Source organism: Zootoca vivipara, chromosome 6 (assembly GCF_963506605.1).
Source record: "Zootoca vivipara chromosome 6, rZooViv1.1, whole genome shotgun sequence".
Taxonomy (NCBI): Eukaryota; Metazoa; Chordata; class Lepidosauria; order Squamata; family Lacertidae; genus Zootoca; species Zootoca vivipara.
In genome coordinates, this window is record NC_083281.1 from 57,846,173 (window position 1) to 57,864,522 (window position 18,350).

Sequence of the window (18,350 nt, forward strand, 5' to 3'; positions counted from 1 at the left end):
TTAAAACTAAAAGCATAAACACCTTTATTATGCACAACATAAAGGTTACAGTCACCCTTAAGTCACATTTCCATTGTAATGTACAATACTATACAGTTAGCATGTAACTCAAGGGCTGGAGGGTATCCATGTATTCTCTAGAGAGAGCACATTCCTTTGCTTGTGAAGACCATACACTGCCCACACCACCACTTGTTTTATCTGGATTTGGTAACCTGGAGACTCCCAACATTTGAAATTAAAAACTCAGGAAAAAAAGAATTTGTTCTTGTATAAATACCATTTACAAAGAATACAAAAATAAAGTCAGTTGTACATTTTGGATTGATTGTGGCAGTGTTACTGGTTGTGCCTCAATACCCAAGGTTAGATTCTATCAAACACATAGCTGCCAAGTTATCCCTTTTTTAAAGGGATTTTCCCTTATGCTGAATAGGCTTCCTTGTGAGAAAAGGAAAAACTTGGCAGCTATGATCAAACAGTGTGCACACAAACAGAAGCACAAACAGACCTTACGCGGGATAAACAAAAACATTTATTTGTAGTGGTTTCTGTGCAGATTTCTTGAAGAGATCTTTCAAGAAGTCTCATCTTTGGCACTTGGGGCCTTAAAGTTGCATTTGCCCAAACTGTAAACTCCTGACTGATTTCTATAGCAGATGGGGAACCCCAAAACAGGAAAACCCCAGCTGCAGAACAAAGGAAACAGACAATGTAGGGGGGGTTGCTGATGAGGGAATAAAATTGCCATCGAAAAAATATTACTTTTGAAAGAATCAGGAACCACCATCCTTTTACACAAACACACAATCTAGTCACTGGGATAAAAAGGTAAAGGAACCCCTGACCATTAGGTCCAGTCGTGACCGACTCTGGGGTTGCGCGCTCATCTCGCATTATTGGCCGAGGGAGCCGGCGTATAGCTTCCAGGTCATGTGGCCAGCATGACAAAGCCGCTTCTGGCAAACCAGAGCAGCACATGGAAATGCCGTTTACCTTCCCGCTGTAGCGGTTCCTATTTATCTACTTGCATTTTGACGTGCTTTCGAACTGCTAGGTGGGCAGGAGCTGGGACCGACCAACGGGAGCTCACCCCGTCACAGGGATTCGAACCGCTGACCTTCTGATCAGCAAGCCCTAGGCTCAGTGGTTTAACCACAGCGCCACCTGGGTCCCTAGTCACTGGGATAGCAAAGTGCAACTCCATAGGGAATTTGATCGTGTGCTCCATGCCCCAATGCTGAAGGGTCAGGAGCAGATGAGGGCCAGGCAATGAAGGCAAAGGTTGTACAGACCAAACACCTGTCGTTTTATTGCGCACTGCTTGGTGTCCAGATCACAGAAGCGGTTAGCGTGGCCCCCGCCCCAGCTATGGGAACCAGGCCTGGTATGGGGGGGGGAAAACAGAGTGCTATACAACTTTGAGGGAAAGTGCTATTAAAAAGGAAGTGTTCAGAGTGGGAACTGCAGGACTACCTGGGCTTTTAAAAAAATTGTTTTTAAAAGCTCATCATGGTGTTTTTTTTTTTGTAAGGTCACCTTTCACTGTGATACCAAAGCACCATTTTAAAAAGTTCTGTTAAGGCCAGCCAGAGTATCTTCTGTTTATGACTGTGTGTGTTTGGAGTTTCCAAACACACATAGCAGCATCTGGTGCTGTCCTCCATGGCACAACAGTCACGGTGCAGGTTTTGGTGCAAAACACAAGTGTTGGCAACCACCAGAATAACACTGAATAAAAACTGGAAAACCCAAGTCCATTACAAGAGGTTAAGAAGCCATTTCTGCTCAGAGCGTGCCACTAACCCCAAGTACAGCCTTGGTTTGCCTAATGCATATGTGAATGTGCAGGAAATTGTCTTGGGATAATGCCATGGATGGAACTGAAGTCAGTATTTGTGAGGTGGTGAGAGACACTCTCCAATGGAGGTAACTTGTCCGAGACAAATAAAAAGCTGGTTTCCATTGCATTAAATTGTTTCTATGTAAGCAGTAAACAATTCCTCTTAAAATTGAGCAGCTAAACTATTAAATAAGGAGAGAGGCCTAATATGCTCGTTTGAGTGAATTTCAAACATACAGAAATGAATGCTTTGGTGTCTGTTCTACCACAACCCAACTGCTATTCTCATACCTATGCAAGAACCACCGTTGTCATCTCTCCACATTGTTGCATTGCCCTTAGACTGGCACCAAAGGTGAGCTCCGTGAAACCTGCTTCCCCGCTCCAGCCATTGCAACTGGAACAGTTGTCAGACAGCCCTGGCAAATGTCGAGATACATCTTTTAATTTTTCACAAGCACAGGCAATAATTGCGCTCTGACTGATTTGCTGCCCATAATGACACGAGAGGAGCCTTGAAAGTGACCCAAATCCTGCTTGCAACTAAATTCCAGCACACATGCACACTCTAAACCAGTGGTTCCCAGTTAGCTAAGTATTGTGGACTCCCTGTTTTTCAAAATCCAAGCTGTGGCCCCTCTACTTGTGAATTTTATGTTAGCTCTACAGCAGCTTATGTTATGTGAATGGTGCCACGGACTCCCTGGGTGGGTTACCACCAACTGGGAACCACCAACTGGGAACACTATTTTCTACTGTTCTGTGGGACCATAAGTGGACACTAGAACAGATGTCTGCTTAATTATAAAGCTCCATTAAGCTGTGACTAGCCTTGAGACATCATCAGAATAAAAGTGCACAGGCCTAAGAGGATTTAGGCAGGGACTGAAGTCCTCATCTGTAGCCCCTTCCAATGTCTCCAAGGCCCACCTCCCACAACACTAGACCACACTTCCCTTTCCTTCTTCCACAGCACATCCTTCAGAATTCCACCAAAAAGCCAAGTCTGCAACTCTACATATTCGGTTGGGACTTTTGCAGGCAGAAGCCACCTTGCTGGGAATAAGCACTTTTATACAAGAGCCACCACACACAGAACCTTTTATCAGATACTTCTCCCAGTCAATCCCTCCCAAACCTGAGGATGCTACCTCCTCAGAGGAACCAGCAACTCACAGAAGCACCTGGCCCCCTTCTTGCAAAATTTGGTCCATGGCCAGCTGCTAAGCCAAGCATGACTTGTGTCTTTTAGGCATTGCCCCATGGCTAAATGACTTTTTTGGAGCATAGGAAAAAAAAACCACACACACACACACCCTATCTCTCTTTTAGGTAAAGGGACCCCTGACCATTAGGTCCAGTCATGACCGAAGCTGGCGTGCAGCTTCCAGGTCATGTGGCCAGCATGACAAAGCCGCTTCTGGCAAACCAGAGTAGCACACGGAAACGCTGTTTACCTTCCCACTTGGAGCGGTACCTATTTATCTACTTGCACTTTGACGTGCCTTCAAACTGCTAGGTTGGCAGGAGCTGGGACTGAGCAATGGGAGCTCATCCCGTCGCAGGGATTCAAACTGCCGACCTTCTGATCAGCAAGCCCTAGGGCTCAGTGGTTTAACCCACAGCACCACCTGCGTCTCTTTTACTTGTCTCCTAAAGCCTCAGGCTCAAGCATTCTCAAGGGCCTGTATTATGAACAGGAAAATAGGTTTCCCCCTCTCTCTTCCATGTCCCGCTCTACCACCTAGGGGAGTGGTTTCCAATTAGCTAACTACTGCAGCCTTGTTTTTTAAAAACCAAGCCACAGACTCCCTACTTTTGGAAATTGTGATATCTCAATGGCAGTTTTAGTTATGAGAATTGGAAACCACTGGTCTAGGGCAGACATTCCCAAACTGCGGCCCTCCAGATGTTTTGGCCTACAACTCCCATGATCCCTAGCTAACAGGACCAGTGGTCAGGGATGATGGGAATTGTAGTCCAAAACATCTGGAGGGCCGAAGTTTGGGGATGCCTGGTCTAGGGCTTTGTTAAAAGGCTTCTATGTTATCAAACAGGGCAAATGGACCACCATTCTGATCTCTTAGGCAGCCACTGCAATGCTTGAGGCTAAGCCCCACTCTGTTAAGGATGTCTGTGGCTCTACTGTGCCCTCCACCCCACCAACCTCTATCCTTGCCCCAATGCTTCTCCCCACCCCTGCAATGGGCTTGTGGTATGAGGGGTGCCCAGCTGGGTTTGCTGGGAAGAGCTGCATGTTCTGCGGTTCCATCGATTGAAAAATAAAGTTCCAGGCCTTTATGGCAGCAAAGATCAGGGTGTGTGTGACCATCACATGGCAGAATTTTGCAAAACCCACAAATAGGGCTGAATAGTGCGTCCTTTTATAAGGCTGTTGTGTTCTGTTTCACACTGTCATGAATTCCTTCTTCCCCGAGAAGAAGTAGTAAAGTGGAGAGGAATGAGGAGAAAGGGACACTCGTTTCGTAAGGGGGAAAGGGGGGGGAGAGCATCACCCTCACTACAGACCTCTTTGCTCAGCTTTGGTTTATGAACTGCTGGTGCTCCTTCTCTTGTTGAGGCTAGCTCTTTCCCACTGCCACAGTCTTGATCTGCACCACAGCCCTGGGGGCTGAGGGCATTCCAGATTTCACAGCACCCAAACCTCACCCCACCCTCCCAGAGGAACACAGTGCTCTCAGCCCAGCTCAAAAATGTCACTGTTTGGCCTGAGCAGGGAACCTAGAACTAAGTAAAGCTGGCCTCCTTTACTGGTCCAGGCCTCCAGAGTCTTGTGGCTCTGAAGTGCATATGCTTCAGTTTTTCAATTTGAGCCAAGCCCATCTCTTGAAACCCCTGCAGAGGATACAAGCTCCCCTCCAAGCTGTAAGGCGGGGTTGCCCGACAAGACAGCATTTCCGGCCCAACCAGGCAAATGGCCCAGGGTCCAGCTTGCCACTGCTGCCATGACTCCTCTTTCCTTCCTCCACCAAAAGGCACATGTGGTATAAGGGATATGGGAGAAATGGCTTTGTAATGCCCCAGGTCAGGAGCTGCTCTATTGGCCTGGCAGGACCACCTCTCATCTCACCTGCCTTTCGTACGGGGCATGATCCTGAATGGCAAGGTGCCAAGACGACGGTGGGGTTTTCAGAGCAATGCCGAACTCCAGGCAGGCAAGGGGGGTTGACATGCAGCCTCCTTGGCTGCCTTATTCCCCCCCCCCCCAATCTCACTCCTTTGGCTGCCTTTCCATCCTTCAGCTGCTTCTCCTAGGAAGGCAGTTCATGCAACAGCCGCAGCATCCAGCCGAAGCTCATCCAATGGCCTTGTGTCTATAATGCAGCTGCCAATCACAAGTCTTGGTCAAGGCACTGATGCTGGAGAACATCGCAGAGGCAGGACTTGGTGCTGCTACTGCTGTGGTTCGCTGACACTGCCATGTCACCAAGGCCCCTTGGCTCCTCCTACACGAGCAGCCCCAGGCGAGTCACTTTGGCCGACAAGAACGTGTGCAACACAAACACAATGGGTTTGGGGCAGGAGTGCAGCTCCAGGGTCTGGGGGAGAAGCAGCACACAATGGGGTCACTACTTTGCACATGAGCTAAGGTGAACACATGTTTTTAAATTGCAAGTTTTTTTATTTTTTCCATTAATATTAATTATTATTAATAGAAAACTTAATAGAAAATAGTAAATAGTAAATAGTATTAATTACTAATTAATATTAATGAAAGATTACTCTTTCCTCTATTAATCACTTCCCATGAAGCCACCCCCCCAGCAATTTATTATATGATTTTAAAATTACTTAAAATTGCTGCATATACAAGAGCAGATAAAACAGGTTTTAATAGGAACCTTGAAGTACATATATGCAGCTGTGGCCCCTGCCCTCTACTTACCAGTTCCCCTTCCGGTCCCCCAAAATCCAAGTAGAGGTTTCTGATGCCATCATCCGCAGACATTCTTAGCCTCTCAAAAGGGTATCGGAAAAGGACACTGGCAGAGCCTGCCTCCTCCTTGGAAATAATGAAGCCGTTTTCATAGTGGATGATGAGGCGGACCTCCTGGGCATTCAGGACACACCCTAGAACACGAAAATGCAAATTGTCATTGGACACAGGCTAGCACATATCCTTCCAGGTCATGGCCTCCCCAATACACACACACACACACACACACACACACACACACACACACACACAGAGCAGAGCAGAGTTTCCCCCTTATGTCCTTCCATCAGACCTAGTAATGATGTTCAGCTAGACGGTGGCAGAAGACAGCTTGCTTGTTTTGGTCTGGGTCACCCAGGTTCTGATTTTATCCCATTCTATACGCTTTTAGGTTTGGTAAGTCACTTGGAGACTTCTTAATATGTCAAGAGACTAACAAACCGAATTGAATAAATAATAACATTATTTTGCCATCAATCTCACCAATTCCCATTCATGACAGATCCCTTGAATTTTTGTTTCTTGCTTTTACAAGGTTGTTCTATTGGTTTTAGGGTGCATTTTTGTTTTAATGATGCTGTTTGTTTGTTTGTTTGTTTGTTTAAAATATTAAGTTGCTGATAAATGCTAACAAACAAACAAATAAATTACATACATACTAAACCACCCCAAATATAGTGTGGGCCAGAGGTAGGGATCGGAGGCCCCTTCAATTGTTGCTGGACTACAGCAACTCTCTTCATCCCTGACCAGGCTGGCTGCTGGGAATCAGGAGGCCAACATTTGGAAGGCCACAGATGTTCCCCTGTCTGTTACATACCTTGCAAAAATGAAGGCCAGAAATGATGCATGTCAAAACTGCTAAGTGGCAATTCACAAGTGATGAGGGTCACAAACCACTTGCTGCAAGCCAGCAAATGGCTGAACTGTGCAAGTTGTGTCTGGCAACAAATATTGCAGCTAGGTCAGCCATGTGCTCCTAAAAGCAGCTGGCTCTGAAGCTCCACTTGCCTCACAGACACAAAATCAGATAATGTCGGCCAGATATCACCAACCGGATGCCCTCCAAAAGTTTTGGCCTGCGATTCACATCAACCTGGCTCATGGAAGACTCATGCCACAGCCAGGAGAGTGTTAGCAATGAAGCATTCCTGTGCAGAATGGGTGCTATTCTCTTACAAACTCTAGAGGGAGCTTGAGACCTGGGAATCAGCACTGAGAGCCTTCAAAAAAAACAGAGAAACCAAGAGCCCAAAGAGTTCCTTGGGATCTTCCTCCTTCAACTGCTTGCAGCCCAAAGCCTGGCTTTTCAAAGTGTTCTGAGACAATGCTTATGCAGGCCTGAGCTATATGACTCCTCTATCCTCTGTTCTGAAAGCATCAAGAACAAAAGCTCCTCTCTCCCAGGTGCTCAGCTCCCTCCCAACAGAGCCAAGGCATTTTCAAAGGCTCAGACTAGCTTACCTGACAGCAGACAATTACATCCACACCTTGCTCCCCACCCCAAATATTCTGAGATCATCCAGACTTCTACCAAGCAACCAGTCCAACCATCAGCCTTCATCAACACAAACAGCTGTACTCTCCCTCTCACTAACCACCATGGCTCTGTTCTCCTGCCAGCTGCAGGACGCCTCTGCATACCATTTGCTGGAATCATGAGTTGGGAGAGCACTGCTATTGCACTCAGGTCCGGCTTCCTTTTAGAGATCCTGGCTGGCGACTGTGAGAACAGAAGCCTAGACTAAATGTGCCTTTGGGTAGCTCTTACTGGCACCAACACCCAAATGATCACATTTCAGCCTGGCTTGAGCGTTTACGTTTTGCCTAGGAAAATGCACCCTTCAAGAGCAAAAGCAGCATTCTCTTCTCCTGTTGAGCTTGGAAGAAAAACACTGCAAGGCCTGGGTTCCCCAGCTGCTCAAGGCAGCGAATGGGCCAAGTCACCACCCTGCCCAGCAGCTCAGGCAAGACTCCCAAACCAGGCTTCAGAGAGGCAGGGCTGCTGGCCACTTACCTAAAGACACCTCCTTGACCAGCTCTGCAGCAGCGTGGCAGCCTTGCACCAGGATTCTGGTCCAGGAGGAGAGGTCCCGATGAGTCTCCACGCGGAATATGTGCATGGCAATGCCCTGGCGGCAACCCGTTCGCGTGGCAAAGCTGAGGTCCGATCCCATGCAGGGTGATCTGCGGCCTGAGCCAGAATGCACTAGCCTGCAGGAGGAGGGTTTTTTTTTTTGGTCAACAAGAGCAAGCAGCAACCACACCTGTGACCCCACCCCCACCCAAAAAACCTGGAAAGTCATCCAGAAATCCACCTGACAGATTCAACAAGTGGCTGCAGACCTGGCACAGCAGAGAAACCCCTACAGTTCCTGGATGTGGGGGATGGGGCAGGGCTGGTTCTGAAGCTGCAGAGTCTGAGGCCTGAGAATCTCTCTCCAACCAGTTTTGGCTTGAGGGATGGTTTGGGAGGGACCCTAATTGAATCCAGCTGCTGCATGCTGCCAGAAACCTCTGCCAGCGGCCACACCTCTTGGGGGCTTGCATGGGAGGCTTCCAACGGGTGGCGGGAACGCAACTAGCTTGGCGGCGGCAGCTGCCAGGGCAGACAATGTGGCAGGAGCCTGCCCAGACAGGGAGAGCCTCTTGCAAGTTGTCAGCCCACCCACCCCTAACTCTCCAGCAAGATCACAGAGCTGCCAAGTTTTTGTCTCAGCCAGCCCACCCCCAATGGCAAAAGGCCAAGCATGGTAGGGGCAAGCCAACTCTCTCCTCAGATCTCTCCCACCCCCTACCATCATCCTTGGTATGTACATACAGCTTGGGCTCACGCTCAGGGTGGTATCAACATGATCCATTAATTTCAATGGGTCACACTTTGTTGACTACCACCCTTGGACTTTATATGTCAGTCAGTTTGTTGATTTGTTTGTCTTAATCTGCTCTTCCCCTGGCATCCGGTCTCAAGGGCATCTCTGTTCACAGATTGGCCGTTTCAACAATCTCCCTCTTACATAGTCACCTGTTTGTTCCCTTACCTGGTGGCAACAAGTGGGTAGCTGTGGCACGGGGAGGCCCAGGCATCTCTCGTCCATGGCATGCAGTCATAGAGCAGCAAGTCCTTCTCCGTCACGGCCAAGAGAGCTGGCCGCCACTGCTGCCGGCCTCCATCCAGCCGGGCCTACGGGAAGACAAGAGGAAAAGGAGGAGGAGGGAGTTGTTGGCAGTCCATCTCCATGAGCAAAGCAAGCAAGGATTTGGGGGAAGAACATAAGGGGTGGAGAACACACCCTTCCGAAGGGACCTGCCAGGAAGAACAGTGTGCAGGAGGGAGGTGACTGGCTTTGCAAGCCTATGAGGAGCTGTAGAGACGGGAATATTTTGTTCCCACCCCAAGGCCGGATCTGGATCCTGAAAGTCACTCTCCCACACGGCTCTCAGGCTTTGAGCACACAGGAGCCTTTTAATCAAAGCCCGGCTCCCATTTTTTCCCCTTTTACTCCATAATAAGGAAATGAATTGCAATCCTGTGTCATATGTATCTTGCAACACAGGGAGCTGCCTTCTGCAGCGTCAGACCATTAGATCCATCCAGCTAAGTACTGCCTGCACTGACTGGCAGCAGTGGGTCCTCTGAGTTTCAGGCAGGGAGTCTCTCTCGGTCCTATCTGGAAATGCCATTGGGGATTGAACCCGGGACATTCGGCATGCAACGCTGATGGGGCGGGGCTCCTTTTACTCACATTTCCTCCCTGCCCCAATCTTTAAGGCACTTCAAAGCTGGCAAACAGAAGGCACAGGAAGTGGAGGGTACCCTACAGAAGATCAAGAACTGGAGCTGCTGTGCTAGGAACTGCCAGTTGCTGCTAACAGAGTGCAAGGCAGCCACAGAGCCAGGATTTCACCCTGTGGCACCCAAGTACCAGCCTACCCCCTCCTCTAGTCTAGGCTCCTATTTCTCTCCCACTGTCTGCCAGACTCTCCTTCACCTTCCATGGCACAGATCAGACGTATCCCAGGAAACAAGCAACAGGTCTCGCTTCACCGCAAAGCAAGGCTGGGCCCTGCCTGTTGCCCTTGGCATGGAGCCATGCCTGGTTGGACAGGAAGCTGGGGCTGTTGCTGCCTCTACCTAGGTGCAGGAATCCAGCCCTATAGAAAGGCTAGATCCCAAGATACAGCAGATTCCTTCTGCAGGGTTCAAGGCAGCAGTGGAAATAACGGGAAGGATGAAAGCTACCACAAACACCCTCCGCCCTGCGACATGCACAACGATAACTTGAAGGACACAGTTCTGCACGTGCAAAACACGTTTAAAGCTCCATCTGCAGTAAAAAGAAGAGTGTGTTGCTGTGGCATCAGATTATCCAAGCAGCTGCTTACTTTGTTGACTGAAGGTGGTGGATGCGAGCACAAAAACTGAGGGCTGGGGCGGCTCAAAACCAAGAGGGGAACTTGTTGCAGCAAAACACCTAGGGGCTAGTGACACCTTAAAAAAGCTTTCCCCAGCCTGGTGCCTTCCAGATAGTTGGGGTGACAACTCCCATCAGCCCCAGCCAGCAGGGCCATATGACCCAGGGGCTGGTGGGAGGTGGAGCCCAAAATTGACATGCAGGCTGAGGCTCATGAGAGCCACCAAGTCAGCAAAGGGCTGTCCCAGAGGGTCTGAGGGGTCAGGGCAGCGCTGGGCCCACCTACTCTGCAAAGGGCAGAGACAGACGGGTCCCCCCACCCGCTCTCCTCCCCCATGAGTTAACAAGCCTAAGTGGGGAAACAAGGCAGCAGAAACAGACTAGAGCGAGGTGTGCAAATGTAACAATACTGAGACAAAGTGCCCAGAGCACAGCAACTCCCAAACTCTTTTCAGCCTTGAATTGATACATCCAACAGCCTGAAAACAGAACAGGGATTTTCCCACCAATGGCAGAGCCTCTTCCGAGCATCCCACCCTCCATCCGATGCATTTGTCAAGTTCGCTGCAGGAGGAAGCTCAGCCAAGGACTTCTGTGTTGGGTTGTGCACAGAGGAGGTACCAGATATTACATGTCCCCTCTTCAGTCACCAGCTGACATCTCTCCTAAAAGGTGGGAGGGAAGCAAGATAGGTCGGCCACCATGAGACTATGATGCTGAACTAGATGGGTCACTGGCCTGATCCAGCATGCTCTTCTCATGTTCAGGTCATCAACAATAATGCCCCACTGCAATCCCAAAGAGCTTTTGAACCTCCACTTCACAGAGCCCCACAGAGCTTCCACTCTTCCTGGCCCACCTGTTCCGCCAACCACGCAATGTGCTTGACCTCCTTGCTGCTCCCTGGCGTGTTGCTGGCGGCCAGCATGGCGTTGAGCTCAGCCAGGACTTGCGGGAGGAGAGCCATGATGTTGGTGTGGATGGCCATGAACCAGGAGTGCGCTGTGGCTGTGTCCTTGCAGCGGAGGATCAGGGTGTTCCGGCTGTCGGGCGAGTGCAACTCTATCAACCTGCGCAGGGAAGGAAGGAAGGGCAGGATGAACTTAGTGGGGAGGCTGCCAGAAGAAATGGTCTGGGCTACCAAGCGCCAGCAGGAATCAGACTTCTAAAAATGCCACCACTGGTCCATCTATCTCAGTACCGCTTATGCTGGTGGTAGCAATGGTCTTCCAAGGCTTCAGGACAGGGATTCCTTCCTTCTCAGCCCTGCCTGGAGATGCCAGGGATTGAATCTGCGACCTCCTGTATGCACAGCATAAGCTCTGCCACTGATCTCCAGCTCCTTCCCCAAAGAGGACCCATCCTCACAGGAGAGCTGAGCAATTGGAGTGAGCACAGAATCAATGGTTAAGTAGTCGAGGTCCTCTAGACCTCTGCACCTGGCTCTCAAAACTCTCCCCTGGCCAGACCTTCTTTACTGTGTCCTCAAGAGCACTTGCCTGGCCAGAAATGTGTCCTTGAACAGTGGGGATGCCTCTTTCTTGTCCAGAGCTAGATAGGGGGTGTGCATGTGCGCGCACACAGAAATTAGCCTACTACAAAAAAGCAACACTTGCATTTCTTGCTCTCCTCACTTCTGCCTCTGGCTTTGCCCACCACTGCCAATCGGCCCTCAGAAGGTTGCTCAAGAGGGAATGCAGCCCTTGGGCTGAAAAGGGTTCCCTACTCCTGAGTTAGTCTTTCTCCCACTTTTATTAGGAAAAGGGGCTGCAACACATTTGCTCCTGATTGCTAAAGGATGTCTAAGGAAAAGCAACAGTCCCGATTAGGAGGCGGAGGCAGCAAGGCCTCAGCTCCCAGTCCTGCAGGGGGCAGAATTAGCCTTGAGCACTCTGCTGGCTCTTCTTGAGGGCAATGATCGTGCCCAGGCCCATCCCTGGCTACACTCACAAATATCACCAAAGAGCATGGGTGCCTGGCATCCAGCCTGCCCTCCCCCACCAGAAAGTGACAGCAACTTTGCTGCTTGCTCTACCCACCTCTTGGCAGATGGAGAAGCTGCAGCCAGAGCCTTTAATGGCAGCCTCCACCCTCCAGCAGACCCACCTCTTGGCAGCTAAAGCAAAGTGGAGAAAGCAGGAATTCATGAGCCGGGTTTACTCACTTAACTGCTGCTTCCTTATGCTCAACAGCATACCCTAGCAGAGGGGGACCAAAGCCTCTGTCACTTTCCTTCTTGACCTTGGTGATCTGGGGCATTGGAACTGTGTAAAAGCCTTCTGCATGGGCTACTTCTCCCTGAATGAATGGCTGCTTCGGGGCTATATAATTGATTTTACACTTTGCACACAAACCGGAGAAGGCGATAGCTTGTCTGACCCGACAGGACTTGCAGCAACCTGCAAAGAGAACTCTGTTCACTCCTCCCTCTGGTCAGGTAAGCTCCAAAGGAGAAGCTACTTTCAGCTCAGGCTGCAGAACATGCTTCTCACAAGCAGTTGCTTCTGAGTGACTGCCTGCCTGCCCCACTCTAAACATAGGAGGGATTTCGACTGGGCCAAACCATCTCCCAGAGTCACTGCTGCTTAGAACAAAGAAGAAGTGCGGAACACACAAGAAAAAGGCAGCAAAACATGGCAAAGTCCACTCTCCCTGCATGGCCTCCAGAGATGTATCAGCTTCTGCGTACATCTCTATCTGCCAAGGGAAGGTGTTAAGACAGCACTCCAGCACTTTGAGGGGGAACATGCTACAAGGCGGGCAGTTTGAGGGACTTAATCCCAGCCACGTGGTCCAACTGCCACTATGGATCCATCAAGCATTATGACTGCCCAAGGAAAGCCAAACACTGCATCCATGTGGCAAGTGAAATTTTTGCACTTCCATTAGTGGATTTTAGGATGTGCCACCTGAATTGCATGGCGAACAGCAGAAATCAAGGAGCAAAAATGGTCATAACCGTTTGGGGGAATTTGTACTATCTAGGAACCAAAAGCCTAGCACCAACCTTCTTCAGCCTATTAAGAGATCTGATAAGCCAAACTGAAAACGCTGCAAAATCGACTCTGCTCTCCAGATCACCGGTAAAGGCTGCAGTTGCTTCTCCAGCCCACTTGGAGGCCCTGCCCTGCTTCCCCCATCCTCATGTCAAGCTAACCTCCTGGGGAAACAGATTTTGCTTGCTGCACCCCAGCTCCACTCACAATAATTTCACTCCTGTTTGGGTTGGTTGGATAAGGGCAAACTAAGCACACAACAGAAAGGTAAACTCTTCCCCTGGGATTATTTTGCTAATCCGCCAACAGGGTTGCAGAAGACTCTCTTTGCTCTCTGAGCGATCTCTCCAGACCAAGGGGAGGGCAGGGAAGATGAGAGGGGCACTCTAGATGGTTCAAGACGGTTGACACTCCCCCCAAGGAAGAATAGCCACCCATCACAACAGGATCAGTTGGCAGCTTGTGCGACAGGGATGCAATTGAGTGCTTTCGTTTATAAGCAACAAACATTTTGCCTTTAAAGCGAAGATGGAAGGTGTGGAGTTAGAAAGACAGGTACCAGAGAGGAGCTGAGCAGGACTTGCCACAACCAGGGACTTGGGCTGCAGCTCCCTACCTGCCACACACACCATGGCTGACAGAAGCAGAGGATTCTGCATTGCATATCCATTCCAAAATGAATTACAGTGGTGCCTCGCAAGACAAAATTAATTCGTGCCGGAAGTCGCTTCGTTGCGCGAGGCATTCGTCTTGCGAGGTACCACTGTACTGGTTCAGCTCACAGAATCCAGCTCCTTTTTTGGTGCAGAAAACGCAACCTTGCCTCTGCAGCCTTGCAGTTTCAACTGCTTCACTGTGCACACCTCTAGAGGAGTGAAGATCAGAGTAGGGAAGCTACAGAGGCAGTGGGAAAACAAACTCCCCTAGCAGCCAGGACAGCCAATGGTCAGGGATGATGGGAGTGCCAGCCCACCAGCACTTGGAGGAAGGTCACAGCCTCTCTCTAACCCTGAGCTTAAAGGAGCCATCCTGACTGCCCTCTGCTGCTCTTGCAGTGCTCTCCAACCCTGAAGGCATCAGCGCCTCCTTACAGTCAAGTGTTACAGGACTGTCATTCACTGGAAAGATCTGGAGCAAGTAAGGCCCATGCCGTGAGAGTGTCAGGGACAAGCTTCACTTAGAGGCTCTGAATCAAGATGGCTTTTTGTATCCCCAGGGAACACCCAAGCAGCCTGGAATCTGCAGAGTGTCTGGCTGCTTTGCAAGGAAGTCTTTTATTGGAACTGGAGTGTCTTGGCTGCTTTTTCGAGGCAGGGAGAGTGTGGAAAGCTGCCCACATACAGCCCGGGCTCAAGAGCTGACAGGAAGTGACTTGCCCAGGTGGTAGCAGCTGATGCCAAACAGAAAATGTCAAGGGAAGGAAGAATCTGCCATGCAGGTAGGCTCTACAAGCTGCAGCCTGCCTACTTTTAAAGCACTTGACCTCAACCATGAAGCAGCAAAGGAGGGCTGTTTCTACAAGAATGCATTTATGAAAACCTAGCTCTGGACATTTGCCTCTTTCCATCTCCCCTGCACTCAAACACTGCATATCTTTGCTTTTGGGACAATCAGTGAGCTGCCTTTCTTTTTTCTTTTTCTTTTTTTAAAAGAAACTTTATTAAATTTATTGCACATTACAAACTTACATTGTTATTATTAAAAAGAAGATACAACTATAAAAGAAGATACAGCCACAACCATGTTGTTACAGTTATTTCATTTTACAGGTCTTCTAGTTTACTTCCCTCCCCCCCTCCCCTTTCCCTCCCAATATGGCTTCTCAGCCGGTACTGAGTTTCTCCCTTCCTGGTCTATACAAATTCCCAACGTGCTTTTCCCCTTCATATTTCTAAATGTAATTTGTTATTTACCAATTAATTTTCCAAATTACTTTTCCAATTTGTAATTATTTTCTTCAAATAATATTCATTTCTTAAATTTTCATAGAACCTTTATATATCTAATATGAGTTTAGGGTTTTCCACTATCTCTTTTATATATTGTGTAAATTGTTTCCATGTTTTTTCTGACTCCTCAAGTTTTACTCCTTTGATTTGTTCATATTTCTTTGCCAATTTATAATAATTATATAATTTTTGTTGCCAATCTTCCAATTTTGGGGTGTTTGCAGACTTCCAATTCATTGCTATCAGAGTTCTCGCAGCTGCTACTGCGTAGCTTACACAACATCTGTCTTGGGGTTTAATGTGAGCTGCCTTTCTAAGCCCTCCTTGCTCATGGCTTGGCTAGGCTACAACTTGCCATTGACCCCACCGTAATATGGCCCTGGTGGCCGGGGCTGCTAGTCCAACAACACCTGGAGGGTACCAGGCTGAAAAAGGCTGATACACACACCAATTCAGAACCAATTCTGAAGAGTCCAAGCATTAAGCTGCAGTAAGGCAGTATATAAATGCAACAAATGAACAAATTGCTTTTATGCTAAATGTATTGTTTTATTCTCTTCTTGGATTCTTTAGTTAGGTATGGGAAGTCTTCAGACTTGTGGGATCTATTTTGGACTTTGCAAGGATCCCAAGGCTCACCAGTGACAGCTAGGTGTAAAACAGTGGCAGCAATGGATGGGGGGGGGGAGAGACACAGTCAGGAAAAGGGGGGCCCACTGGGGCCACACCCACACTTTGCTTTTTGCTGTCTGTACCAGAGCTCAGCTCACAGACCCTTTCAGGCGCAAAAACAACAACCCATTCCTGCTTTCCCTCCCCGCCACCGCCAACTTTTCAGCCTCTCTTTGTTTTAACAGCCTAGTTTACAGGAGGAAAAGCCTTTTTGCTGCTGTTTCTTATCCCCCTTTTTAAACATTTGCCGCTCTACTTCAAGTCATCCAGAGATCCTGACCCTCCTGCTGCCTGTTCTGTCTCCAAATAAAAACAAGAACCTTCCGGTGAGTGAGAGACTGGGGGAGGAGGCGAAAGAGAAACAGCAGCCTTGCAAGGGCGGAGGTGGCGGGGTGTGGGGAGGACATTATCTGTCTGCCTGGGTTGCCCTAAGCAGGGCTTTCTTTGCCACTCAGAAGAGGACCTTCCGTCAGCCAGCATGCCGTTGCCTAGCGCTGCAGAAAAGGGTGCAAAGGCAACCTGGAAGGCAGCCAGGCCCCAGACCGCAAACAGAGCAGGGAGGGGGAAGCGGCACAGCGTGGAGGTCCCTGGCAAGCCGCCCAAAGGCCGGGAGTTTCCTGCAAAGGGCACTTGCAATTAGTTGGGTGAATGAATCAGGAGCCTGCGGTCTCCTCTCTGCGGCCTGCCTTGCCCTCCCCTTCCCCCTCCGCTGCTGCAAGAGCTGACCCAGCCAGCTGAAACTCAACACCCAGCAAAGGAACGTGAGGATGAACTGACACTTCCTCTACGGCTTGCCTCTGTGTGTGAGAGAGAGGGGGGGGAGGGAGAGGGAGGGAGAGAGACTCCAGTCCAACTTTCATCTCCCCTCTGTGGAAGGAAGCCAGCGTGCGGATTAGATTTGCATCCTGTCTACGCCCAAAGCAAACATATCCTGAACTTCCAGCAGGGACAGGTCGGGACAACTTGCAATAAATAATACAGCTCTGTGTCCCCCTCCTACCACCACAAAAGCAACCAGCAAGAGGCATCCAGGAAACTCACAAGAAGGGCATGATGGCACCTGCCAGTAGGAGGCATGCCCCCTTTGAACAGCGAGGGGTCCTCTCCAGGCAAATAGCCACTGACTGAGCCATCTGCCCAGTGAAGTCATTGCAGACCTTCACTACAAATGAGGAGCAGGGCTGGGATGTGGAATTAGCAGGCTGTCCTTCCCCTCAGTCCCCCTCTGTGGTGGGGCCTCCTGGGCTGTGAAGCTTTCCCAATTATCGCTAGCCCTCCTGCCTGTCCCCAGTGGGGACAGGATCGCTGGACAGCAAAGGGGTGCAGCTTTTCCCCTGTCACTGTGGCGCTAAGGAGAAGCTGCGTCAGCCCCAGTTCTTCTTCTTGGCCACATAGGGGCGTCTCCTCTATGGAAATCTGGCAGCCCAACCTGCAGGCCCCCACCCTGTCCCTTGACTCCTACGCATAGCCCTCCTTGCTTGTAAAACAGAAACCAGAATACTCAACATTTCTGGAAATCTGCATAATCCATCGTGAGCAGCACAGCATACTTGTTTTTCTTGGCAAAAAGAGCAGCGAGCACTCAGCCTTGCTCATTATTCTCAAGGTATGGCTGTGGCGCTGAGCAGTGTGGGATATTAGGAAAACCGGGCCTGGGAAGTCACAAGCGTCTGGGTCTCCCTCCAACTCATGCCACTGGCTCTCCGTGAAACCAAAATGGAAAGGAAAAACAAAACTACAGCGCCACCATTGCAATTTGAGACGCCTCCTCCTCCTCCATCTCGGCTCACCTGTTCTCCAGATCTGGCATGCACAGGTTCCTCGCAGCGTAGCACATCTTCAAAGGGATCACCTTACGGTCCTTGGCAGCGCCATGGTGCTTTGGGGAGCCAGAATCCTCGCTGCCGCTAAGGCTGGGCGACTGCGGAGCTACCCCATCCCAAGGCAAATCCGACACCAGTGACGGCTTCTTGATATAAGGGCTGGCTTCCCGCATATACTTCACTAGGAGCAAACAAACAAAAAAGAACCAAAGGCAAGGTGAGCTGGCTTATATGGAGAGTGGAGGAGTCCCTACAGCAGCAATGTTGAGGGTCGCTCAAGAACCTGAGCATCATCCAAAAAATGCACCAGTGGGGCAAGGAGGGGGGAAATAGCAGCCCACAGTCAGGGTGGTGGTTTAGAATGGGATGCCCTTCTGCCACCTGGCCTGTTGATGGGGCTCAGCTCATCCTTTTCAGCAACCCATTTCCTTTTACTGTTTTGTCTAAAGGCTCCTTGGGAGAAGTGGTAAACACGTTTATTCCACAGGAAAAGGTGTGCAGATGGAAGAGGATGAGTCACAGGAAAGCTCTCCTTCAACTGCCAACACAGATGGGATGGGAACAGCTTGTCTCTGGCCCAGCAAAGGTCAGAGCTCTCCAAACTCTCAAGGGCCCAGGCAGGCAAAGAGCTGGGAAGCTCAAGCATGGATGAGGACTAGCAAAAAGGAGAAACAGGTGGAAGATGCCTCCACTC

General features: G+C 49.7%; 1 protein-coding gene across 1 annotated transcript in view; it reads right to left on the minus strand.

Moving 5' to 3' along the window:
• SNTB2 (syntrophin beta 2) overlaps positions 1-18,350 on the minus strand; it is a 34,071-nt gene continuing 15,721 nt past the window's right edge. Inside the window, exons 2-7 of the mRNA XM_060276024.1 lie at positions 17,624-17,837; positions 11,076-11,286; positions 8,843-8,985; positions 7,819-8,015; positions 5,751-5,935; positions 1-5,403 (exon numbers count right to left, since the gene is read on the minus strand). Coding sequence (XP_060132007.1) covers positions 5,311-5,403; positions 5,751-5,935; positions 7,819-8,015; positions 8,843-8,985; positions 11,076-11,286; positions 17,624-17,837 — 1,043 coding nt within the window. The 3' untranslated portion in view covers positions 1-5,310. The remainder of the gene's footprint in view (positions 5,404-5,750; positions 5,936-7,818; positions 8,016-8,842; positions 8,986-11,075; positions 11,287-17,623; positions 17,838-18,350) is intronic.